The sequence below is a fragment of the Centropristis striata genome, chromosome 7 (genome assembly GCF_030273125.1).
Source record: "Centropristis striata isolate RG_2023a ecotype Rhode Island chromosome 7, C.striata_1.0, whole genome shotgun sequence".
In the NCBI taxonomy this organism is placed as follows: domain Eukaryota; kingdom Metazoa; phylum Chordata; class Actinopteri; order Perciformes; family Serranidae; genus Centropristis; species Centropristis striata.
In genome coordinates, this window is record NC_081523.1 from 19,612,240 (window position 1) to 19,637,019 (window position 24,780).

Here is a 24,780-nt window from a genome sequence, read left to right on the forward strand (position 1 = left end):
AACACATTTATTGTCTAGATATTTCAATCATTTTAGATTAGCTAGCATTAAGACCATTTAGTATTTCTCCTGATTAGACATTTCTTTTCCATGTAAAAGACGTACAAAAACGTTTGTTATTTCTAAAGCATGTCTTGTAAGAAAAAAAACATATATATACATTTTTACAAACATTCAACAGACAAAAATATATTTAAAAAAAACAAAAAAACTAAACATAAGGTCATGAAATTAATGCATTTAAAATGGCTGAAACTGACTGACTCCTTCCTGAAGCTGAAATACATCTGCACCTTTCTCTGTAAGACTATCGTGACAAATAACTGAATCTTGTTTGTTGTCTTTCATAAAGTGAAAAAGCTACATGACACAGTTGTTCTTTTCAAGGCAATTTCACAAATATCCCACATTCAAGAATATTAGCAAAACAAGTGAAGGTTTTAAAAAAAGGCAATTCTGTTTTTATAAGTTATTTGTTTAACGAAAATGGTAGAACGGACCTTTCACTTATTTAAACAGAAGGTTAATTTAATCATAAAAAATTATCTTTTTAGAACTAGTTGGTCCCTGTTTATGAAGCGTGATGAACCATCCACACAGTGATGAAGGCAGGGTGAATTTACAACAGTGGAGGCGGTTATCAAAGGGTTGTTTTTTTTATTTCAAATTAAAGGGGGAAAATCTGAACTTTTAGACTATTCCTTTTACTCATAGTAATCTCAACCGATGAACCAAAGACCACAAGCAAATTAGCTGCCTTAAACCTAACAGCAGGATGACGTCTCGGCTTCAACAAGACCGTTTCAAAGGGGCTATCTGTAAATCTGATACTAACCAGCTGACCAATTATAAATACAGAGTCTCTGAAATGTTTCAGGTCAACTCAGTTACAGTAGGAGTAAAGGTATTGCTCTACCAACATGTGCAGCTGATGACACATTTTGGATCAAGTACAGGGATAGGAATCAAGAGCTGTCTGATCCATCGCAATCCTATTCCTTCACGTTAGATGACCATGGTGGTGCTATATTGTCTGCAAAATTATAATTTCAAGTAAGGGTGGACACCAGCAATACACTGAAACATCTTTCCACATAGCATGGGTTTAAATTCCAGTGATGCCATGTATTTGACACTAAAGTGCCACTGCTTTCCAATCAAGCAGCACATCGGTTACTGGGGGTAAATATCCTGCTGAAATAGCATCAGCGCCACGCAGCCAGGCATAGCAAATTATTTTTCTCTGCCTAAGAACCTAAATGAAATTGAATGCTGTGCAAATATTCCAACCATTGTAGATGATGATCACAGTGGAGCTTTTGCACATTAGTCACATGCATGACTTTTTTCTACTCTGATGATAAAACTTTTGCCTTGAAACTGGAAACTTGTGTAGGCCTACCCCCCACACGTAAAACTGATTAGAAATCAATTAGGGAATCCAAAAAGAATCAGTCCGATGAGCAGAATCATCAATGCCATTGGTATCAATAAAATCTGTTCAATTCCCATTCCTATTCAAGTGAATATTTTCTAGTGGCGTCTGAAATTGTTCGAATTATGAAAACATAATTTTCTTTGTGAGGATCAAACTAACCCATAACAGAAATAAACTATATCATGATACTAAAGAAGTCAACATGGCCTTCAGTCATATTATTTTTGTGTACTTATCATGTAGGTGGACAGCTCCCACTACAGTGTAGTTTAGTGAGAACAGGACTCGCTGTTAAGACAGAGAAGGTACTTTTTCAGACAGTGTAGGCGTATCAGAACAGCAAGCTGAGGTTCTACGGTCAGAGCATCGGAGCTGAGAGATCAACAGGCTGCGAGCTTCGTCTGTCTGCAACAAAATGCAAACTAACATGTTCTGCATTCACTGTCCTCCTCCGTCGCTCCATTATTTTGTCAGTTTCTGTCCACATTCTCCTCTTTTCCATCTGCTATTTGTTTACATGTTCAACCATCTGGTTCGAGTGTTCGCTCTAGGGTCTCTGCCCCTGGCCGTGACACTGAATCGTGTGTGTTTTCAGCGCAGTGTTCTCCAGAAGAGCTGGTCCCAGTCAAAACAATGCAGTGTCCCCTTTGGTTCAGTCCTTATCGTCTGGTCCCTGTAACTGATCCCAGTGCAGTCCGTAGCAGAAAGCAGCAGAGACAAGATCATCCAAATAGTTCCTCTCCTTCCACTTAACATCCAGCTGCTCCAGTTAATTCCCAGCTGATATGGAGTCACATATACCGGCACAACAGATATGTGCATGAAAAATGTTTGTCTCCTTTCTGTGTTTCCTCGGCAGATGTAACAGAAGAAAAAGAATGCGCCATCAAGGTCACTCTTGTTTGAGATTTCTTGCTCCACTTGAAAATGTCTAGAAACATATCTGGTATGTGGGAAAGAACAAATCCGTCTTTTCTTTACACAGTTTTAGTAGATGACTTCGTAGACTGTGGCCTTCTTGTCCCCTGAACCAGTGACGATGTATTTGTCATCCACAGATATGTCACAGCTTAACACCGAAGACGATTCTTTAGACTGAAGAGATACAGAAACAGGAAAAAAGGTTTTTCACAAATAAACAAAAGAACACGTCATAGCTTCTGTGTGTGATAAAGTACTTAAAAGTTTTTAAACTATACTTTCAGATATAAATATGCCTGGTGCTCTAATTCCAATCAATATTGCTGAATGATTAATAAGATACAGTAGCTATCAGAGCGTGTTTGTTGATGCTGTCAGAGAGACATGCTGAAGCAGCAAATGAGACAGGATGTGTTTCCACACTAAAAGCAATATCTCACTGTATCATCAAACAGCAGACTTGTTTGCACATTTCATGCGTCATTAAAACTTTAATTGCAGACAGTAGAAAATGTTCATATTGAGGACAATTTCATGGTTTCCAGTCATTCATTGCACTGATACAAAGCTATGCTTGTTAAAATGCTTATCATGTGTGTCATTACATTATAAAAATGAATGTAGTGATCTGTTGTCCCAACCTGGAAAATGCTGGCTCCATAGGGTGTCCTCCATGCATTCAGTAAGTTATCCTTCCCTGTGCTCACAAACCATTTACCTGGGTGGAGAAACGAACACAAACACACCCACAATAAGCGATCTCAAGGTTAAACAAAAGGGTAGACAATGACAGAAGTGGCAAGAGATGATTAAACAGTGACAATCCCACTAAGCACTAAGTCCAAGCGCCCATTCATTTTAAAAGGGGATCATTTTACTACAAAAACAAGCAATATAAAATAGGGATGCCACATTGAGGATCTTTTTCTTTGTATAGTATTCAATTATATATGTGTGTGTCACTAATGAAATTATTCGAATGCATCAAATGTTGCATACTGGCATGGTCCCTAGTACGCAATAATTAGCTAAATGGGTTTATTTCTCCAACCCTGATTACAAAAAAGTTTGGATGGTGGATTACGTGTAAAAAAAACAACAACCCAGAATGCATCAAATTCAAAATGAGTGTTTATATGTTATACGTTTCCCAGTTTGAGCAATGTATATCTTGTGTTTGTACTATATTCAATTGAATGTAGGTTGCACAGGATTTGCAAAATGTCATTCCATTTTTACAGCACCTAAACTCTTTTGGAATCAGGGTTGTATTTTGAAATAAGCACAAGAATGAGGGGAGCAGTGGCTAACTAATGTAAATCAGTGTTTGTCCAAATACCGGTAACACTAATTACCGCAGCCAGCCTAATGGAAAATTTGTGAAAGGAGGACTAAATCGGTCAAGATCAAGACAGCCAGTTGCTTACCACAATAGGCAAACTGCAGAGAGAGTACACAGCTCTCATGTAGATGAAGCTGGTATTTGTCAGGCTTGGTGACATGAAGGACCTCAACGTTGCTGCTCTCCATCCCCACAGCGAGCCACTCTCCTGTCGGACAGTAGCCGAGAGAGAAGATCTGGACAGAAGACACAGGAAATATTATATTATCAAAATATTATATAATATTTAGTCTTAGGGGATACTACTTTTAGTACAAAGTTGAAATACTGTTTTTATTGATATGAGTGTGTACCTGTGATGTAAAGTCATGCTGCTGCAGCTGCCGTCCCTCTCTCAGATCCCAGGAGCGGACAGTGTTATCGAGACCTCCGGTCCACAGCTTAGTGCCGTCATTGGAGATGTCAATACAGCTGGCTCCATCTGTGTGGCCCTGGAACTGTCTGCAGGATACACACATATATTATGAGCACTATAGGTTCCCCAGGGCAGTTGGTAATTACAGAATACCAAAATGTGAATATTTTCAATATTTCTCATCTCATCATCAATCATTACTTTCTAGGGGTATAAATCAGTTATATATTTATATCAACTCACAAAAAGCAACTAAAATATAATTCGACAATTGTATTAGTTTTTCCAGACATTTAATTGAAAACTACCAATTTATTCTCTTTAATAAAATAATACAAAGGAGGTAATTCAAAATAAAGGCGTATTTGAAAGATGCCTATTTGGAATGATATTTGCAATTTGCTTGATGATACTATTACTCACAAGTGTTAATATTCTGCCTGTTGGTGATTAAACTTGTAATCATAAAGGTTAAATCAGCCAGAACTTCGAAGCTGCTGATTAAGGAAAGTCGTTACGGTGTTTAACAGGTGGTAAAAGAAGAAACTGTCTATGTTCTTATACATCAAGGTCTCTTACCTAACGAGTGTCTGGTTGTGTAAATCCCAGACTGCGATGTTTCCATCACTGCAGCAGGAGAAGCAGACCTTGGAGTCCGGGCTGATGGCCAGAGCGTAACATGCCGGTGCTGATGATGTTAACTCTGCCTTAATCCTGGGAGTGGGCGTGGCCAAATCCCAGATTGACAGCGTGCTCGCTTCACCTCCGACAATCAGCGTCCGACCATCAGGGAGGAGACGGCAGGAGCGGATGTAGTTGTCTCTGTTCTGATGTGGCAGACACAAAAAATAAATATATTTCATGTTTTGCATATAAACAGTACTATATTTATATGTGACTTATATCACATGACTGAAGAAAGTCTGCAGAAAAACAATGTTTTGTTAAAGCATTCAAGGCAACAAAAAGTGACTAATTTAATAAATGTTTGTTTCGGGGGTTGCAGTATTTCTTTAATACAACACACACCTCTATCACTCAAAAACAAAGGCATTCTGTACTGTACATCTCCCCCACCACCTCACTCACCAGACAGTCAAGCTGCGACACCGGGCTCTTGTTTCCTGGGTGACTAATGTCCCAGACCTTGACGCAACCCTTCCCTCCTGTGTAAACGTGTCTGGTGGGGTTACTGATGGTAACGGCACACACCACCTCTCCATGGTTCAGTGTGTTAATTTGACGGGCGTGGCGAGGAATCCCTGGGCCCACCAATGCATCCGGGGGAAACGGTACCGGCTGCATCTGTCCGTCGGCAGCCACGTGAAAAGAATAAGCTCTGATGACACAAAGAAAGAAGAGAAGAGGTTAAGCATGATGGAAAAGATTAAAGAGGCAGAGGAAAGAATACACAAAGAAGTGTCATTATTTTATTTCTGAGAGGAGGTTTTTCCAGGACATTCATGACAGGCAATCAGTCCTCAAAAACACAGCACAGCCGCAAACACACTTACGGTTTGCCGCCAGGGATTCCTGTCAGACTGGGAGGCATTCCAGGAACTCGCATGTGAGGATGAGGATCAAACCCGACCTTAAGAAGAGAACACAGAAATTTTCTGAGCACAGTGCAAACACACACCCTTGGGCATTGGCAAAATGCACACAGGTCAATACTAACCTGTGCAACAGAACACAAACACTCATGAGCACAGAGCAAACAGACACTCTTCAGCACACACACCCTCCGAGTCAGAATGACGAGTTTAAGAGTCAGCAAACACACAGAGGCAGAGCTGTCAGTACTTGTGCTCACCCTTTCTCCCCAATCAAACAGACACACACACGCACGCACACACATGCAGCTGGTGAGTACACAACCTGAGTTTCTATCAAGTGTTGCCCAGATACAGACACAGCTGTAAGTCTACTAAACCTATTTAAACAGTGTAATGAACACTATGCAAATACAGCCAAGAGTGACGAGGTGATTGAACGTAATGCACACCAGCATACCCACTGTATAAATACTATCACACAGACAAGAGAAATACAGCTGTGCAACTATTGACACTTTGCAGTATAAAGTCAACGGTGCTTATGAAAAGTATTCACACGCCTCAACTTCCTGATCTTATACTTTTTTTTAAATGTTGAATTAGAGAATGTTTCATTTTGATTTCTCAAAACTGAAAAAAGTAAAATGGTCATAGTTAAATTAAAATCACTGGTCACACCTTGATTAAACACAGGTGATCTCCATTCAACTACATTAGATGCAACAGTTATATTATGAAGATAAAATATCAATCAATAGAAGTACAAGTCAGGGGGAGGATGCCAGAAAATCTCCAACACACTGAATATTTCTTTTGAGTGGTTTAAGGTCAATCATAGAAAAATGATGTATATACTGTAGTGCAGCTATAAATCTGCCTGGAGCAGGTTACAGGGTTTCATGGCTGAGTTGTGAGCACTGTGCATACAACAACTGTTGCCTGGGAGCCTCAGGGAGAACAGCGTAGAGGAAGCCACTGCTGAAAACACTCATATGAAGGCTGCAGAAGCAGAAGGCATGACTTGAAAATTCACACTGTTCTGTTCACTCACATTCACCATGCAACTTCACAGAGCTTGAAAAGTTTTACAGAGAAGAATGGGATGAAAACTGGTGCGTCCAGATGGGCAAACCTAATACCTGGATAACTTGCCAAAACGGGCTCTACTAATAAATATTGTGTTAAAGGAGCTGAATACTTATGTAATGTACATTTGTTCTTATTTGCACTTAATTTAGATATATTTGTAGAGATTTGCTTTTTTTTACTTTTTACTTTCATTGTTCTTTTGATCACATAAAAAATTCTGTTGTCCAATATGACCCTTTTACAGAATATACAATTCAGAAAATTATGTTTGGGGTCATTTTTTTTGTGTATTCCTTATTCATGAGGTCAGCAATAGAGTAGGATTTAAAATACTGTACTGAAGTTTATTGAGTTATTTATTTTAATTTTTATTTTCAGTTGAAGAATTGGTTGATAAATGTATGCATTGTATGTACAAAGTATAATGATGTAAATAAAAAATAAGTTATTTGTTCAAGAAAGCTGCCTGGCTATTTTCATTCCAACACACCCCTTTAAAATCACCATTGGTGTCAAGAAACCCATACTGGTCAGGATCTAACATATATATTTAAAAAATATGTAGTTATTTGCTTATGTTGATTTGAAATTTTGCAGGGTCTTGCTTTATTTTTGTTATTATTTTACCAAAATACAAGTCATCCTTTTCAACTCACCATGGGTGAACGGCCGTATGCAGCAACAGCGGCCGCAGCAGCAACGCTCATCTGAGGTGACATGTTGTGCAGTCCAGCAGCATAGGCCGCAGCTCCAGCTGCACCTGCCAGCTCCCCGTTCATTCCTGCTGCATGTGGCAACATACCAAATGCACCAGGGTATGGGCCTGGTACAGCCAGGGGGGTCCGCAAACCTGCAGCTGAGGAGGAGAGGGAAGGAAAGAATATGACACATAAAAAGCTGGTAACAAATAAAAAAAGTGCATTCAAGTTCAAAACCCATGAACACGACTTGATGCTACAGATTTATCCTAACCACATAATCACATGACATTTTAAGTAACCCTTGATTATATTTCCTTATTTGGCTGTGATGCAAAGTTAAGTCAATACTAAGCAAACATAGATTTCTAACCAAACTAAGATTACTGGCAATTGGATATATCATTCATATCAAGCAGACTCTCACATGCATGAGGTTTTTCCAAAGTACAGGTATATGGTGAAACATTAGTAATTATTATTAATTAGTGAAAAGAACAACAGTTCTTTTGTAAACAGATAAAAAGTCTTACATAACTGTACTTTACTTTACCATACTAACTGGGGGGGCTGAATTTTCCTTGAGGCAATTTAGAAAAAACAACTTGCTGCCCTCTGGCAAAGATTAGTATATTAAAACAACACAACCTAGCACAATATCATTTACAAATGAGCTAGACTGGACTTACTGGGTGGATGTGGTATCTCCATGGACGGCGGTTTTGATAGACTGGGTCGGATTCCAGGAGTGGAGCTTGGACCAGGAGTGGAGTCCCCTCTAGGTGTGGGTGTGCTTGACTTTAGCCCAGGTGTACCTGCCTTGTCTCGCTGCCACAAAAAGAGATTTACTTTAGAAATATACCAAAAATGACTGCACATTTATTCACCTATTAATTGATCCATCTGCTCTCTTTAACAATGCCCTGAAACAGTTTTGTCTTGTTCATCCCTACCATTGCCATCTCTTTGGACTTGAGGGAGGAGGAGCTGGCTGATGATGCAGTAGAGGCTGGACTACAAGGGTCTTTTTTGAGAAGGCGTGCTTTATCCAGGCCGTTTTCTCTCGGGGAGGGAAGAGGCGTGCCACGAGGGGAGGCTGGATCCTGGTGGAGAGACAAGGATTCAGTTAACAACACGAAAACTAAGTCACTACACAAAAGTGATTTTCAGTTCAATGGACAAATTTAATCTATGTGTTCATCCCACAGGAAACAACCACCACAACTAATAACAAACAATTAAAAAAACATAAAAAACTCACCTCATTCGAGACATCCACCACTAAGTTATCATCACTTTTCTCCCCGTCGCTGTCCTGCAAACCAATACAATCAGTTGGCATAACAGTGGAAGTGGAAATAAAAATGTGTGAAAAAGTGAAAATTCACTCTTAACATTTGATGTGTGACTGTGAACATATGGAAAAACACCAGAGTTCGTACAGCTTTTTAAGAGTAAAATACAAGCACTGTCAAGGTAACCAAATATTTTCATATCATATCAGACTTCATATCAGACTCTTTCCAGACCTTAATTGTAACTATAAATCCAGTTTGAAAAATAAATCTTGTAGTAATGCATATTGTCCCTTTGTTTATTTTACCAACTGTTCATATTAAGTTTGATTTGATGTTTTGGTCATTTTATTAGGTTAAAAAACGGTTAAAATTAAGCATTTTACAAACTTTCAAGACCTTGTATGAAACTTAAAACACTAAAAGTGCATATGCAAATGAACACGAACAAATTATGGATGATTGTTCATCACTTTTAGCATTTGCACAAACAAACACACAGAGTCAGTAGAAGCATTTCTTACATAGTGACTTGAGTCCTTGTCATCCACCTTGCGTTTCTTGGTGTCGTTTGGAAACTCAGGTCCATTGCGTCGCTTATCTGAGTTCCTAAGACTTTCTGGCAGCAATGAGTTACTCTGCAGATGAAAGCAGAGAGGAGGAGTAGAAGGAGGGCACGGTGAAAGAGATTAAAAGAAAAAAAGATAGGCAATGTATAAAGAAAATAGAAAGAGAAAGGAGAGTTTAGAGGACAAAGAATAAAAGAAACAAGAAAAGGGATTTGCAGCGGTCAGAAAAATTTTCCATTTATAGTTCATGTTGTGCTTGTTGTGTGTGCTTTTCTGCATGAGCTCACTAAACAGTCTGATCCACCTACCACTAATTACAACAGCTTTTCAGCTATGTGTAGAGCAGGTTAGAAAAACAGACTCTTACTTGCAAATAGGTTAATAGTTCACAGAAGCACGAATTAAGCAGCACTAACACTTTAACAGCAACCCCTTTTCTCACTTGACCAAAGCCAGTCACAGGCACACACAAACACACGCCTCTGAAGTTGATGATTACATTAAGTGGCTCTCAAAATCTATCAGTGCTCCCTCTCCTGGCTCTGACAAGCTGCACTGGCTGCACTGTGTGTGTCTGTGTGTGTGTAATGTGTAATTGACTGCAAAAGCCTGTGTGTATGTGATCAAGTGTGTAGTAGACTCTGTGTGTATTTCTTGCATAACACTCTTGCATCCCTCTGTGACGCTAAACCACACACGCACACACGCACGCACGCACGCACGCACACACGCACACAGACCCCCTCTGGCCTCCTGACCAACGGATCCTATTGTTAATGGATTAAAGCTTCATGTTGAGTCCATTATAGTCTCAGCCTGTCAATGAAATGTGCATCCAACATACACAAACACACATGCGCATGCACGCATCTAGCGAGTGAGCGCTTGGGCTTTGAGGGGGGAAAGGGTAAATGAAGGAGGAATTGCTAAGAGAGGAGGAGAAGGAGGAGGAGGGTGAGAAAAAGGGGGAAAGGGAGGGGATGAGATTAGAGGACATAGAGGATGGAGGGAGGGTGTGAGAGTGTGGAGGAGAAGAAAGGGTGACAAGAGACGAGGGAGGGAAGGAGGGGGTGAAAAATCTGTATTCCGCCAAAGGCCCCTTCCTTCACACCCTCCCCTCTTCCTCCCTCGTACCTCCTCCCCCCTTTATTGAAAGGTTTTAGTGAGCTGAGCACAGGAGCACTGACCCGCAAAACATAAGCAATTTCCCCCCTCCGTCTCTCCCCTGTTCTCTTTTAGCATGGTCTCTCTCTCTCTCTCACACACACACACACACACACACACACACACACACACACACACACACACAAGCTCAGTGTCATATGACTGCTGCCCCCCTCCTCTCCCCTCCCTTTCCCAAGCCCTCCCCTCTCAGTGGTGGTGATATTAAACACAATGAGAGTCTTTAAGCGCGGGATCAGGGGCGGTGGGAGGGGGGAGAAGGGGGTAATCTGCTCACTGAGGTGTTAAATAGGCACAACAATGCAGGCTAGGCTAGAGGAGTGTGTGTATGTGTGTGCGTGTGTGTGTGTGTGTGTGTGTGCGTATGTGTGTGTGCGTGTGACCATGCTAAAAAGCTCATTTGGAGGAGAAAAGAAACCCAACAGTTCAGAGCAGATCTAGGGCAGAACTAAACAGGCAGACCAAAGCTCTACCCGAGAGATCCCCAAACGCACACACTTTGAAACTGACAGTCAAAAATATACAACTTAAGGATGAAAGCTAGTTGGGTGTGATACAAAGGCTAAAAAAACAGCAAGGGGCTTTTCATGCATAATAACATGGTGAGATGAACTTTATTGATCCCCGAGGGGAAATTGGGTCATTGCAGCAGCAATGAAAGTAATACTATTAAAATTAAAAATTGAGCCTGCCACAGCAACAGGTGCAGTTTACCTGAAATAAGTTAAAGTTGCAAGTGGATAAATGATCGAGTCTTTAGATGCTGTATTTTCAATAAAATGCTATCACACATGAGATAATTGAATGTTCAGCTCAAGATGCACTGTGAGTCAAAAGATAGTTTGTTTGTGGGAGTATTTACGTTTTTTCCTTCATAGCTAGAGGGAGATCATTTCATAAGTACAAATCCAAACAATTAGATCACTACTTGGAATTGCTCTATGTAACTAAAGGTAGTTTACTTAGTGCAGAAAGTTTAACTGTGTTATTCCTTCAGTTTGAGTTTACTGATCTCATAGATGTCCATCAACTGAGCTGGGACAGACTAATCTCACTGTTGATTTAAAGCCAAACAGCAACTAAGAGCAAAGTTCCCCAAAACCAAACTATTCATTTGAGAGAGACTAGAAAATAAACTGAGTGGTTTGTCAGAACAGTAAACATTACTGCAGAAAGAGGAAGTACTTACTGTGCTGGGCTCTCGCTCTATTGCCATTGGAAATGCGTGCATGTGGTTGAGGTCATAGGGTTGGGTGTTCAGCACAGCATAAAATGAAAAAAATAAGATGACTGAGTTAGAAAGTGAAGTCTACATCTCATTACACTTTATGAATAACAACACAAAGTTCACACAGAAAAACTGACTCAAACAGACAAAATCATTTGGCCAAAATAAATGCTATTTCTGTGGTGGCAGGCGTGTTTGTTCACCTCTCAGGTGTTCAGGTCCTGAAGTGTGCGAGTCTGGTCCGGACATGTGTGGTTTTTTATCACCAATGTCTTTTCCCAACATGTGGGGAGGAACAGCACCAAGTGCTCCTGATAGAGCCAGGAGACCAGCAGAACCACCCAGCTGAGAAGGGGGGAGGCCGGCAGGGTGAGGGGTGAGGGGCACAGGGGCACCACCATGGTTATGGGATAGGTGCTGCTGCTTAGAGACAAGGACAAAAAGAAAGCACAGGTGGTTAGTTGAGAAAATGTTTTCTGGTTTTCCCTTTGATGTCCTCTCGCTGCTTTGACTTAACTCTCCGCGACCGCTAACTGCCACCAACTTCTATGAACATCATGATTAGAGCAAAGACGCCGGAGTGGATGTTGAGGAAACTAAAAGAGGAGAGTGACCAGGCCAGAGGCTGCCGAACAAGAGTAAATCAGACTAGCTTTTAGAGAGATTCATCAAAAAAAGGTGCAAGACAGATGCCGAGCTGGTCTTGTTGCTATTGTAGTGAGAAATATTGTGTGGCTTGCGATGTCTTGTGTTGTTGCACTTGCTTGAAGTTTGGCAAAGCAAAGCTGTCGAGCAGTTTTTGATTGTAAGTAATGTCATTGTGTATATGTACAGGTGTTCATATTTTTAACATTGGTGCAGAAACTGTAGAGTTGCTTAATTGCAACAAATACAAATTCTACTAAATATTGCTTTAAAGTGCAAAACACTGAGGCCTTACGCCAAAATTCAAGTGTCATTAAACTGAGCCATCAATAGGTAAAAATCAATAGCACTCAGTAACCAAATCAATAGAGATATCTGGCCCTATTGAAGTCTTCAACAGATGGGACAGTTTCTTCAGTGTCTCGGTTTACCACCTCAACAAGCTGCTGCAGTCTACAAGGCGGTGAACACATCCTCTCCCCCTACACACTGCCTCACACACACCGACACACACACCCTCCTCCCTCTGGGGTCAAACACTGAACAATACTGACAGCTGGGATCACAGCCCAGAGCCCGAGGATGTGGTGGGAGAAGCAGGGGGGAGGGAGACAGGGAGGAAAAGGAGGAATGGCGGAGCAGTGGAGGGGCAGGGGGGGGGGAGCCGAGCGCCCCAGCTGCTGCCTGCACTGTCAGGTCTTGTGAGGGAGTGAGGCGGCTGAGGAGAGAGGGGAGGAGAGAAGGAGAGAAGAGGGTCAGGGAGAGAGTTTGGCTGGCAGCCCTGCTCTCTCTTTCACACCAAATCAGGCGCTCGTCTGAGCGTGAAATGCCTTTGTGTTCCAAAACATCATTATTGCCTCCTCAGACAGTAGCCGCGGGAATCCAAGCTCACTGATTCGCCACGGGGAGGGGAGGAGGAAGGAGGGAGAGAAGAGGAGGGGGGGGCACAGGAGGCGACTCGGCAGGGGTGGAAGGAGTGCTGAAGGTCAAACCGACTTTTATCTCACCTAATTGACTAACCCACTCCCCCTCTGCTGAGCCCCTGCCTTCTCTTTTCCTCTCTATCCATCCTTCACTCACTGCGTCCTGCCCCAATGAATGAAAGCAAAACAACGAAACAGTCTTTTAGCCTCAACCCCCATGCCCACACGCGCACGCGCACACAATTTCCAGAGTTGGTTCGCCTGCCAAACAATCAAACATAAACACACCCACACGTCACACTTGATCACACTAACATGCATACACAGAGTCTAGATAAACAAGGCAGGCACACACACCTTCGCTCAACCATCCTATCCCTGCATGTTGTTTTCTGGGGATAACAGAAATGCACGCTCTGCTACACCCAGACGCACACACAAACAGATGCAAAAACACATACACACATGGATACACAAACAGGACCCCTGATGGGAGTAAATGGAGGGGAAGTATTGGTGGAGGCAAGGGGAGCCCAGTTTGTCATGGGATGTTAGTGTGAGCTGGTGTGTGTGCATGTGTGTGTGTGTGTGTGTGTGTGTGTAGAGGTAGGGGCAACATGCTTCATTACACTCATTTAACTCACAAACGGGGTGAATGACAGGCTGGCGTGGGAGACGGGAGGAGTGAGTGAAGAGGGGAGTGTAAGGGCAACGCCGTGACCCCCCCTTTTACAAACACTGAAATCCTGCAATTAAGACTCAAACAGCAACTGCCAAATCCACCTCTTCCCCCATCATACATGCACACAGACCCCCATCAGTCCACGCCAACTAACAAGCCCACCTCACATTTAACTCTTCAAACCCACTGCCCACTCTTTGCTAAGCTAAAGCGCTGAAGACACCCCCTTTTTTCCCCACAACTCAACTCCCTGGCCTCACCTCCTGCCAAGACCCTATGGCCCCTATAAAGCAGAGTATTCTCAATTAACACCCATCCCACCCAGTCACCTCCAACAGCTCCACTCTGTTTTCTCTTTTTACCTAAAAATCACAGCAAAACTGCAAGCAAGAAGTTTGTTTTTGTAACTTCTTTTCACACTCACCGTGCCAATCCCTTTACAGCTCAAGTCTGAATAGCTCGTCATGCCCCATCATTCATCATAGGCTGACGACATCTTTTGAATAAACACCTCTCACCACACTTCTCCTGCTGATTCATATCCTCTATCCTCGACTCGTACACCATGAAAAAGATTAGTTCCTTCAATCAATCCATTTTTATTTCCAAAACTATAGTCCGTAAAAAAGAGAAACTATCTGCATCCTTGGGTTTCATTTTTTACAACCAACTCTTTCACATGTTAAAAATAGACACCTTTGACCTTGAGATTAGATAAGTGACTCTAGAGATGAAATGATTGCATCTCCTAAAAAAGTCAGCTGTGGGCCAAAATATGTTTCACTAGAAATTTAATAAGAAACAATTATATTTGATTTTGGATTGCCAAATGAATAATGGCAAAGAAAAACTGGACTGAAAAATATAGGCTTCAAGAATCAGGGGTTCTGCGAATCTGTACTCCATGTGTGTCTCAGTAAACTGAAATTCAATTGCAAGAACTGAATTTAAATTCTAAGAACTGAATGTGGAAGTATATAGAAAGGTGCATTTTCATAGGAGGATCAGGTACAGTTTTAGACCAACTGAATACAACTTTAGGGCCGGGGAAATACATTGATTTTTAGATGCATCCTGGTACTCTTTTTAAATGTTATGTCTCAATGCAGAAAAGTCAATAAGGTGCGTAGAGATTCCCCTCTTTTTCATTTCATAATATGACATTCAGTTTCAAGTTAAGTTCCAAACTAATACATTGCATCGCTAAAACAACGCGAGAGCTTAAGCTGTACACGAAGCGGGTCTTGCGCAACTCCATGGGTCTCTCCGGTCTCTCACAAGTCTCTTATTTTGCATTCCCGCTTCCATCACTGCCGCCATTCACTTGCATCACTTGCGAAACATTTTAAGAGACATGAGACGTCCTTTCCTCTGAAGCGTCACATGAAGCGACGTCCATTTCTAATGACGGCGACAGCGGATCACAGCTGGATCAGCTGTCAGTCAGCTTTAACAGCTGTAGACATGCATTAATAATAATAATAAGTGTTTTCTCTGTTTAACAAACACCTGCACATGAATAACAACCTGCATTGTGTATTTATACTGTGAACTGTGTCCTGCTCAGGGACATGGGAATGCCTTTATATTATATTATTTATTTATTATGTGGGTCTGTATATAGACGATCTTGGTGATAAATTAATTATATAATATCCCAGAACATGATTGTGTCCGCTGAACAGCGTCCAATGTTTTACTAGGTTAGATGATGAAGGATAAATGTTAATGATGTCACTCAGATCAAACCTGCACTCAGGAAGGATTAGCCTCAGGTGGGACTGAAGGAAATGACAAACAATGTAAAAGCTGACAGATTGTTTTTTTTTTTTTTACTTTAATAATATCCATAATAAATCTGAATGAGGGGAATAACAGATCATGAAAGGGAAAACAGCTTCTAGAACGATTTTTCTTTACATTATTATAAATGTAGAAAGATGTTTCTGGTCTTTTTGTTGTTCAGACCCACAATAAAACAGATTTTTAGCTCCATGGCAAATCAGAAGAAAAATATAAAACTTGTGAGTGACAAACTATTTAATATCTACAACAAGTATTAACCGTAGAATCAAATAAAATTGTATCGCTCTTACACTGTATCGATTCGAAACAGTTTGTAATAAAAGTATATCGCTTTTGAATCGTATCGTAACCTGTGTATCTAGATGCGAATCGAATCGTTTATCACAGAGAGATGTGCAACCCTAGTGCCCACAATGTAAAGAGGATGTACATTTATCAGTGCAGTTATAACACCAGCACCACAGTCAAACTTTAATAGTGATTCTGAAGGTCAAGTGAAATCAGGCAAAAAAATGTTTGCTTAAAGATTTACTGTGTCTTACGTGGGTGTGGTGTTTAAGTTATGTCATTATACCTGCAATATATTTATTACTATGTAAAAAATTATGAATAACAAGCTGCCCTTCAAGAAATATTTTTTCCATTTGTGGCAGGCAGCAAGCACCTGAGAGGTTAAATTACACTATTCACAGATCAAAATCTTTACCTTTAGTGCGTGGAGAAAGAAATGCATTTCTTAAGGAAATAATTTGATGTTACACAGAGTACACACAGAAATATGGAGGCACTTGATTTAGGTAAAGAGTAAATAAAAGGAATACACACGGTCGGTGGAAGACCTGGCAGTCCGCGTACCCCGATGACAGCATTTAGCTCTGCCATGGTCACCTGTTTGGCTCGCTCCACAGCTTGGACCACCTGTTGTTGGTGCTGCAAAAGACACAAACAAAATGTTGCTAAAGGCCAAGAAAAAGCTCATTTATCAGTAAACCTAGTAGAGACAACAAGAGTGTATAAATAGCACAAAAAGAGTTTTTAGCTCAATGTCACTCATATTTACCTCCTGTGAGAGGAAGGGAATGACTTGTGCACAGATGGTGTTTAGTCTCTTGGCAATCTCAGTCTGATGGAGGGAGAGACATACAGAGACTTAATTGTTAATAACATAATTACATTCATTTAGAAAAAACAGCTGTTCAGTAACGCCGATGAGTAAGACAAGCGCACACACAAACACACTAGAGACGGTCGCCTCCACAGCGTGCTAACACACACACACACACACACACACACACACACTGAAACTACACACACATCCAGTGTGCGCCATTTTCAGAGTCGCCAACACACGCATACAATTAGATTTTCCTTTCTAATCATCAGTGTGAGCTCAAGTTTCTCTCTTGCCTGTTGTATTTCTTTTGCTCTCTCCCCATCCTCTGTGCTCTTGTCCCTCTTCCCATCAGCACTTCAACATAATCTCATCAGCGACTAACTTCATTTGCTCGCCCCCAGTATCCATGCCAACACATCCGCCTGCCCCCCAAACCCCGGAGGTGGCAACAATTGGCTGAAACCAGATACCCCCACAGTTGCATCAAATCAGATAAGGGGACTCATATAACATATCATCCAATCAAATTGATACGAAAGAGGCCGGGGTGAAGAGGGAATTGGAGAAGCCATGAAACGTAGTAATGGCTCATTGGACACACACATCCCACATGAATAGACACACTGACACACATGCTGGATGTGAAAGCCTCTGAGGGCTATGAATTTTTGTTTTGTGAAAACCTAGGAAACTGATGATTTTCTTTATCACGCATTGAAAACTGAAGTCACAAAAGTTTGTCGTGAAGATAAAAGCATTTGGCATCCCACAGCACAAAGCAACCATCTGTGGGGGTTTAACTGACCCAACAATCACTTCACCTGCTGTAGAAGTAACAGGTTCCTTTGACTAGTGTCCCCCTTTTACAGTTATAAAATACAGTACTTCCTGTTTTCAAGAGACATTTGAGGCATACACTGCTCCAGTTTTCTTCCAACATAAGTAAAATATGGCAGGAGCAAAAAACTCCCTCAAACTGTTTTGAATTCAGAGGGTTAAAAGGTCAACAAGACAAGTCAATAGCCATGCTAGTGGCTCTTGGCTCTGTGAAGCTGCACTAAACATATTAGCATGCTAAAACTTGCTAGTTGTCACGCTACATGACATACTCCTACATTTTGAAGTCATTCGCTCCAAAGTATTGGATACATTAAAAAAATGTTGACCTGATGATGATGCTAGGTGAAAAGGCAAACAAAGTTATTACAGTTCATCTTGAGGGGGAACTAACTGTCTATCCCAAATTATATTGCAAATTATCTGTCCAATAGCTGTCAAGGTATGTGACTCAAAACTACAAATCTCAACCTCGTGGTGTCTCTCCAGTATTTGCTATGCCTCTAGCACACTGTGTCATACTGGTTTCATAATTCCTGAACACCTGACATTGTGGGGACGGTCTCTTTAGCTGTAGCACACTTGTCCTCATTAGACCTCACTGTCTCGCACACACCTATCAGCTCGCCAAACAGCTGACCCTGCCACAGTTCAGCCAATTATGTACTTGGATGAGCTAAATAAAGTATTGTATTGAGTCTTGAAATAAACAAGCCCTGCTTCACCTACAATGTAATTTTGAGTATATCTGCAACTAAAAAAAAGAAAATTCTAAGTACAGCTGGCATTAAGCAGAGGAGCATAAATAAAGTGCTGAAGTAAATATAGTAAGTAAAAGTAAGTAGAGTTAGAAGAAACAAATAGACACAAGTAGATATGCTTCAGCCTGTGAACACTAAACACTATAAATAATTGAGTCTTTATTCAGAATCAAAAAGAATATGTAATCAAAAGGAGTTCAAAGCTCTCAGAGCATGTGTAGTTCTGTTTGTCCTTCAAAACTGCATGTGTGAGTATACATGACATGAAATGTCTATTGAGACTCATATGAAAAGCTTCTAATGATCATTTACAAATCTAGGTACATTGGGCTTTATACCAACTGCACAATGTGAAGCGCCATCAATGCACGACTTCTGTTCTACAGTCCTTATTATAGAGAGCTCCATTTTTATATTGAGCCACACAACAGGCTGTAGGTGAAAGACAATCGGTAGGTTTGTATTTAGCTGCTTTGGATTACCAGTCTGTGCAGCATTTATTAATTGTTATCAGATCAAATCTCTGTGCTGTCTAGGTGTATGTGCACCTGATGTACCTGTTACTATAGCCTTTATACAATGAATTACAATGAGAGACCTTTACAGCATACTTTCAGCTCTGAACAGCGCATGAGTCGCTGGCCTCTGCACACTGTAACTCAATCTCATAATGTCCAACTTATTCAGTGCCTAAAACGTTCTAACTAAAGAGCTATTTCAGGCAGACTACACCTGCATGTCCATTCTCAGAATCCTAAGTTGTAAGCCTATAATTAGCCTTGTATAATGGCTCGCTAATTAGGTCGTCTGAGAATAGTCTGACCAACTACTATCAGGTCAGCTTAGCTATCTAATTCAGCTAACTGACAAAACTAACAAGGATCAAACAAACGAGGCCACAAATCCACAAAGCTGCAATACCCGAGTGAGGCATCATTCCAAATTGCATCTCAATGTAAAAACTCATGTGTCCAAGTACTTAAAACACAACTTTTGGATCAGCTTCTGAATAACAACATTGGAGAATGGCAGCGGTACATCATCCACACTGTGATATTCATATAACTGAGGGAGTGACTGGACAAAAGTTGAGGATACAGAGAGAAGATGCAAGTGCACAAACATACAATGTGCTAACAGAGAACAGGCTTCCCATTACACATATAATTGGAGCATTACTGCCACACTACACACACATCCGTACCTCCTCAGCAGGAGGTGGGTTGTTCTGTATCCCCCGTACCCCCCGCCCACAGAATCTTGTTGCTCTGACAACTGCAGCCCCAAGCTAATGACCTCCCCTGGAGCTTTAGTGTGTGTGTTTATGTGTGTGTGGACAATAGGAAGAGATGCATCTCTCTCACAATGAAAGAACAGTAGCTTCACATGAACATAAAACGAAAAAAGGAGCTAAGAAAAAAGAAATGAGGGTGGGGGTGTAGCACAAGGAAGAAGAAATCCCATACTTCTAAATGGAGAGCGAGGAAGGCAGAAAGAAAGGGAGAGAACTTGGGTTATAAAAGGAGGAGAATAACGCAAGAGGAGAAAGGAGGAAAAAAACTAATAGGAGGGAGTGTGAGAAAGTCAGAGACGCATCCCCACTCCTCGGTGAAGCAGCCAGGCCAATCCACCTCCAATTTCCTCTGGTCTGACTGGTCGATAGCTGTGGTAATTACTGGTAAACGCTCTGAGCCCTGCACCACTCCTGTGGGGAAATGTGTGTTTGTGTGCATGAGAAAGAAAGTGAGAGTTTTCCCGCCTCGTCCATGTGACTACATAATTAACCATGAAAGATGTTTGCCTTTCAATGTGTCAGTGTATGTACTCATGCATAAACATGTTTGATTTCCTGTGTTTTTTGTGTACAGCGCTGTGTATCAATTTGCCTTGCCCTCACATGTTTGCATATGTTACTTATGGCTGTACATAAATGTCCTTGCTTTACAATACAGGTAAGTGTATCATCTTTGCGGATTTGTGCGTCTGCCCTACTAAAGTATGTTGGTGTGTTTTTGCCTCCCTGCTTCTAAAAGGGGGGGCTCCAATGTCTCTCCTCTGCCGGCCTCACTGTGATCGATTCCTCTGCCCTCCCCAGCCCTGCCCCTCTAATGTAATAAAGCAGGCCGCTCCCCTAGACAGCACCAATCAATCTACAGGGCCATTCATCCTGCCTCTGGGCTCAGCCGGCCGGCCCTAACTGGGGAAATGGAGACAGAGCCCCATCGATCACAGATAAACACACATCCACACACGGACATACAGTAAAACACACACACACACACACACACACACACACACACACACACACACACACACACACACACACACACACAAATGAATGAACGCACAAATAAATTTGTGCACACACAAGGACACGTCAACAGGCACACAAACCGAATACATCAAAACCCTGCCATAAGAGGGAGGAAAGAGAGAAAGAAGAAGAGAGACAAACAGGAAGACGCAGAGTCGACAAGAGGCAGACAGAAAGGCGTCCATACCTGTTTGTGCATTTCGATGTTGAGGCCATAAGACATCTCGTAGTACTGAGGAGGACAGAAAGCCTGATTAGTAAGAGGAACTTTGAGCCTTTAAAATAAAAAGGTTGATTAAGAGAATATAGGCGACCTAGGGGTGTTTTACTTGAATAATCACAGAGCAATCACACTTCTTTTAAAGGATCCAGCATCTAAATTAAATGCTCTTTATCTGTACAGGACTGCCACCTTAGAGGCAAAGTAGGTACATATGTTTGCAAACAATTCAGAGTGGCATTCCTGTCTACTTTTTGTTTGTTTTTGTGTCTGACTTAAGGCTTTAAACACACACTCTTTTGACCTCACTTTGTTTCAGGTTAAAAGGTTGTCAAAGTGAACTGGTATTTAACAGACGGAGATACATTCAGAATCTCATTCATTCAACTTAGTGAATGGACGAATTAGCTAAAATACTGGACCTCCATTTATTCAAAACGAAAATTCTTCCTGCCAACAAGGTGCAAAGTCATAACACAGACAAGCCTGACAGTCTAATCATCTTCCTTAGAGAAAGGAAACTGTCTGATGCAACTTTCATGTTGCGGTGCATTTTTTTTTTCTACAGTTCAGCTCGAGAACACATTGAGCTGGTGGGAGCACAGTATCCTCCTTAAGGACACTTCAGCAGGGCAAAGGCCTCACTATGTCATGTGCGTCACATGGCTCTCACCATAACATAGTGTCTCTGCATCTCCGTCTTTTCACTGGCCAGTTTCTCACACTCCATCTTGAGGCTGCAAAACACAACAACACAACATTGAGTTAAAGAGAAGCTGAAAACAAGTCAAGTTAAGCAAAATTTATCCCATTTAACTCCTTGTGTGGATGGTTATTTAGTTGTTTTACAGTACCAACACATTTTATTGCTGATAAATTAATATCAGCACATAAACATGTGTGCAATTGTCTGTTTTGTCAAAAGCATCTACTCTACTAAGAATAAACAGTTAGGATGTTGATCTTCTCATTTTTTATCTCGAAAATAGATGATTAACAATGTTAAGCATACAATTTTGAAGACAGATTATTGTCTCATCTGATCCTGATTTTCCTTTGTGCGCTGATTAAAGAATTCTCAAATGCACAGACAATTCTAAACAGTGCATGGCAAAGAGCAGAAAGTGAAATGGAGAACATGGTTCTTCTTTCTGTTGTTGAGTTATGATAATAACCATGTCTGTTAGCTGTAGGATGTTTGGTTTAACCCTGCTCCTTGAATGAGTGAATCAGGATGTGAGAAAACAAAACAGCCTTGTTTGTAGGTCAGTAGCTTTCACCTGTTGCAGCAAACCCTCCCTGACAAAACAAATAAGTAAAAGCACACACACATAAAAAAGCAAAGAAAAACTGCACACATACTGAGGCCGTCTTTTCCTTACACACACAGGGGAAAATAAGGAGTGATTTATGAAACCCTGAGCCCACACGCCACCCTCTGGCTCTCACCCATCACCAAGACTTAGACCTACCGCAGTGTAAGCACTAACACTGACGCTTGGGTCTGCTGCGTGTGTGCGCTTTTGTAATCCAGGTTTATGGGTTAGTATGAGGCCAGAGCTGGGGTTTTGTTCATTATGGTAAGGGGGATGACTGTGGTTAGGGTGAGGTTGAGTGTTTAGAGGGTGGATGACAATGAAAAAATTGGCCATCGTGCCGCCCATAAAGACTGAGGAGCCTTCCGTGTGAATGTGTGTTTGTATTATCCACCTGTGGTACTGTGCCTGGAGAAACTGGAACTCCTCCTTGATGCGGTCCAGTGACTCTGGGATGGTGAACTTGAAGGGCTGGCCAGGAGCCTGGTGGGGCGTCTGACACAGACACAGACAGGATTATTAACATCATAGTGCCTCATTATGTGCCCCACAATATGCATCTGATCCTCTCCATGCTTATATCAACATGTAATGTCTACTACTTTTAATTATTAGCCGTTTTTAAACAAACAACATTATCAGTCCCACACTGCTTCTTAGGGCAGATGCAGAGCCCAATTAACAGGAAGAAAGAGCCTGATTCAAACATGTGCTTAGCCTCAAGGATTAAAAAAAAGTGAGCGAAGAAGAGAAGCGGGTCAGACAAAGAGGTAATGTTATCTCCCTGGCTGTGGACACCCAGTTGCAGTCAGGTGAACAACTCTTAACCCTTTGGAGTCCATCTATTTATTGAAAATACACGTTTTATATACAGTAATAACTTTAGTTATATATGATATGAAGACAAGCTAAGAAAGCCAGTTGAAAGTGCAATCATAGGAGCTTTCACAGTGTGCCATTTATGTTGCTAGACCATTTTTAAAATGTGAATTTTCCTTCTACAATGAAAACTATTATTATTTTTAATTTACATGCAAACAGACTGTTTTGTAGTTTTATTATTTATTCAGCTGCTTTTGTGTGTATAAATGGTTAATGGTTTGAAAATACATTTCCAAAGACATTTGTGTCTTTTGTTTGTATTTTGGGTTCCTGGCAGCTTTATACTTTGTTAATTAAAATAAAAATGAAAAATCTGACTGATAGTCAAGTTTGTGTGGAGAAAAAGGAGCCATGCATGTGATGTAAGGACAGACAGAAAGATGCTAAACAGAGACAAAAATGAATGCACAGGAAGTTGACAAATTTGAACCAAAATCTCCTGGACTTCAGAGGTTTAAAGCAGGAAGAGAAGAGTCTTACCGGGTGTCGCCCCTGGGGAAACATTGTTATCTCCGGGAGGATGCAACCGTTTCCTTCTTAAAACCCCACTTCGAGGGATCAAACTAGGGCACAGTGAGGGTGTGGGGGTGCTCCGGATCACGGAGACGAATCCATCCGCCGTTATTAACAGGACCAACTGTCGTAAATTTCAAACAAAACCGACCGCTCCGTCCGAGTTCACGGACCGTTTAAAGTGAATCCCTGCTCCTCGCTGTCTCTCGCTATGTTTCCGTCGTTGTTTCTCCTCCGCTCCACCGGCAGCGCGGCCGTAAATCAACCGGAAAAACACGGGAAACGGCTCATTAGCTGGAGGGGGAGGGAGGGAGAGAGGGTGCGGACCAGGTGAGAATGAAAAAAGGCTGGAGCTACCTCAATCACTCCAGCGTTTGTGTTGTGTAGAATCCGATGTATTCCGAGTACAGAGACAAACAAACAAACAAACAAGGAAAGTCAAGCCAGTAGACCCTCGACAGACAGCCGCAAACTGTCGGCTCTCAGTCACAGCATCACAAACAAATCCACACAAGTTAATTGCAGTGAAGAGTTCCCACTTGACTCGCCGCGGTCGCTCGTTGGCGGTTGAACAGTCAACAAAAACAGAAATATTTACTTCCCCGCTGAGTTCGAATGCGTCCAAAATAGATTTCACGAAAAAAGAGGAAATATGTCGTTAGTTTTAATAACAACAACTCCCACAGCGGCGGCAACAGTCCACCGTCTAGCTCTGCTTTACCTCAATGGCAACTTTCTCACGCGGTTTCACGCTCCCCAGCTAACCGAAACTGGAGGCCCGCCCACAAAACGGCTGCACACCAATCAAAGTCGCCGCTCCACGTGGGGATAGTGATGTAGATTACGCAGCTGACCAATGGCCGCTCTGCAAACTGCCCCGAGTCTGTTGACCTGGTTGAGCTACGCGGATTCTGGGCAATCAGGGCGTAGCAAGGAGCTGCCACTCCGGAGGCGCGCAGGGCGGGCAGTGCGGTGTGTGAAGGCAAGTCTCACCTGTCAATCAAAGTAACGTGGGCCCAGCAGGAGTGGCGTTG

General features: G+C 41.7%; 1 protein-coding gene across 1 annotated transcript; it reads right to left on the minus strand.

The window, feature by feature from the left end:
* Window positions 1-24,468, minus strand: LOC131974689 (transducin-like enhancer protein 1). The gene is made up of 20 exons (XM_059337108.1): window positions 23,714-24,468; window positions 22,746-22,846; window positions 21,709-21,772; window positions 21,003-21,047; window positions 16,850-16,912; window positions 16,615-16,719; window positions 11,937-12,153; window positions 11,695-11,711; window positions 9,279-9,392; window positions 8,721-8,774; window positions 8,413-8,562; window positions 8,149-8,287; window positions 7,418-7,617; window positions 5,631-5,707; window positions 5,206-5,455; window positions 4,696-4,943; window positions 4,055-4,202; window positions 3,787-3,937; window positions 3,001-3,077; window positions 1-2,533 (listed from the first exon to the last, which is right to left on the minus strand). The coding sequence occupies exons 1-20, from the start codon at window positions 23,735-23,737 to the stop codon at window positions 2,426-2,428; spliced, it is 2,352 nt and encodes a 783-aa protein (XP_059193091.1). The 5' UTR covers window positions 23,738-24,468; the 3' UTR covers window positions 1-2,425.
* Window positions 24,469-24,780: the final 312 nt, after the last annotated feature.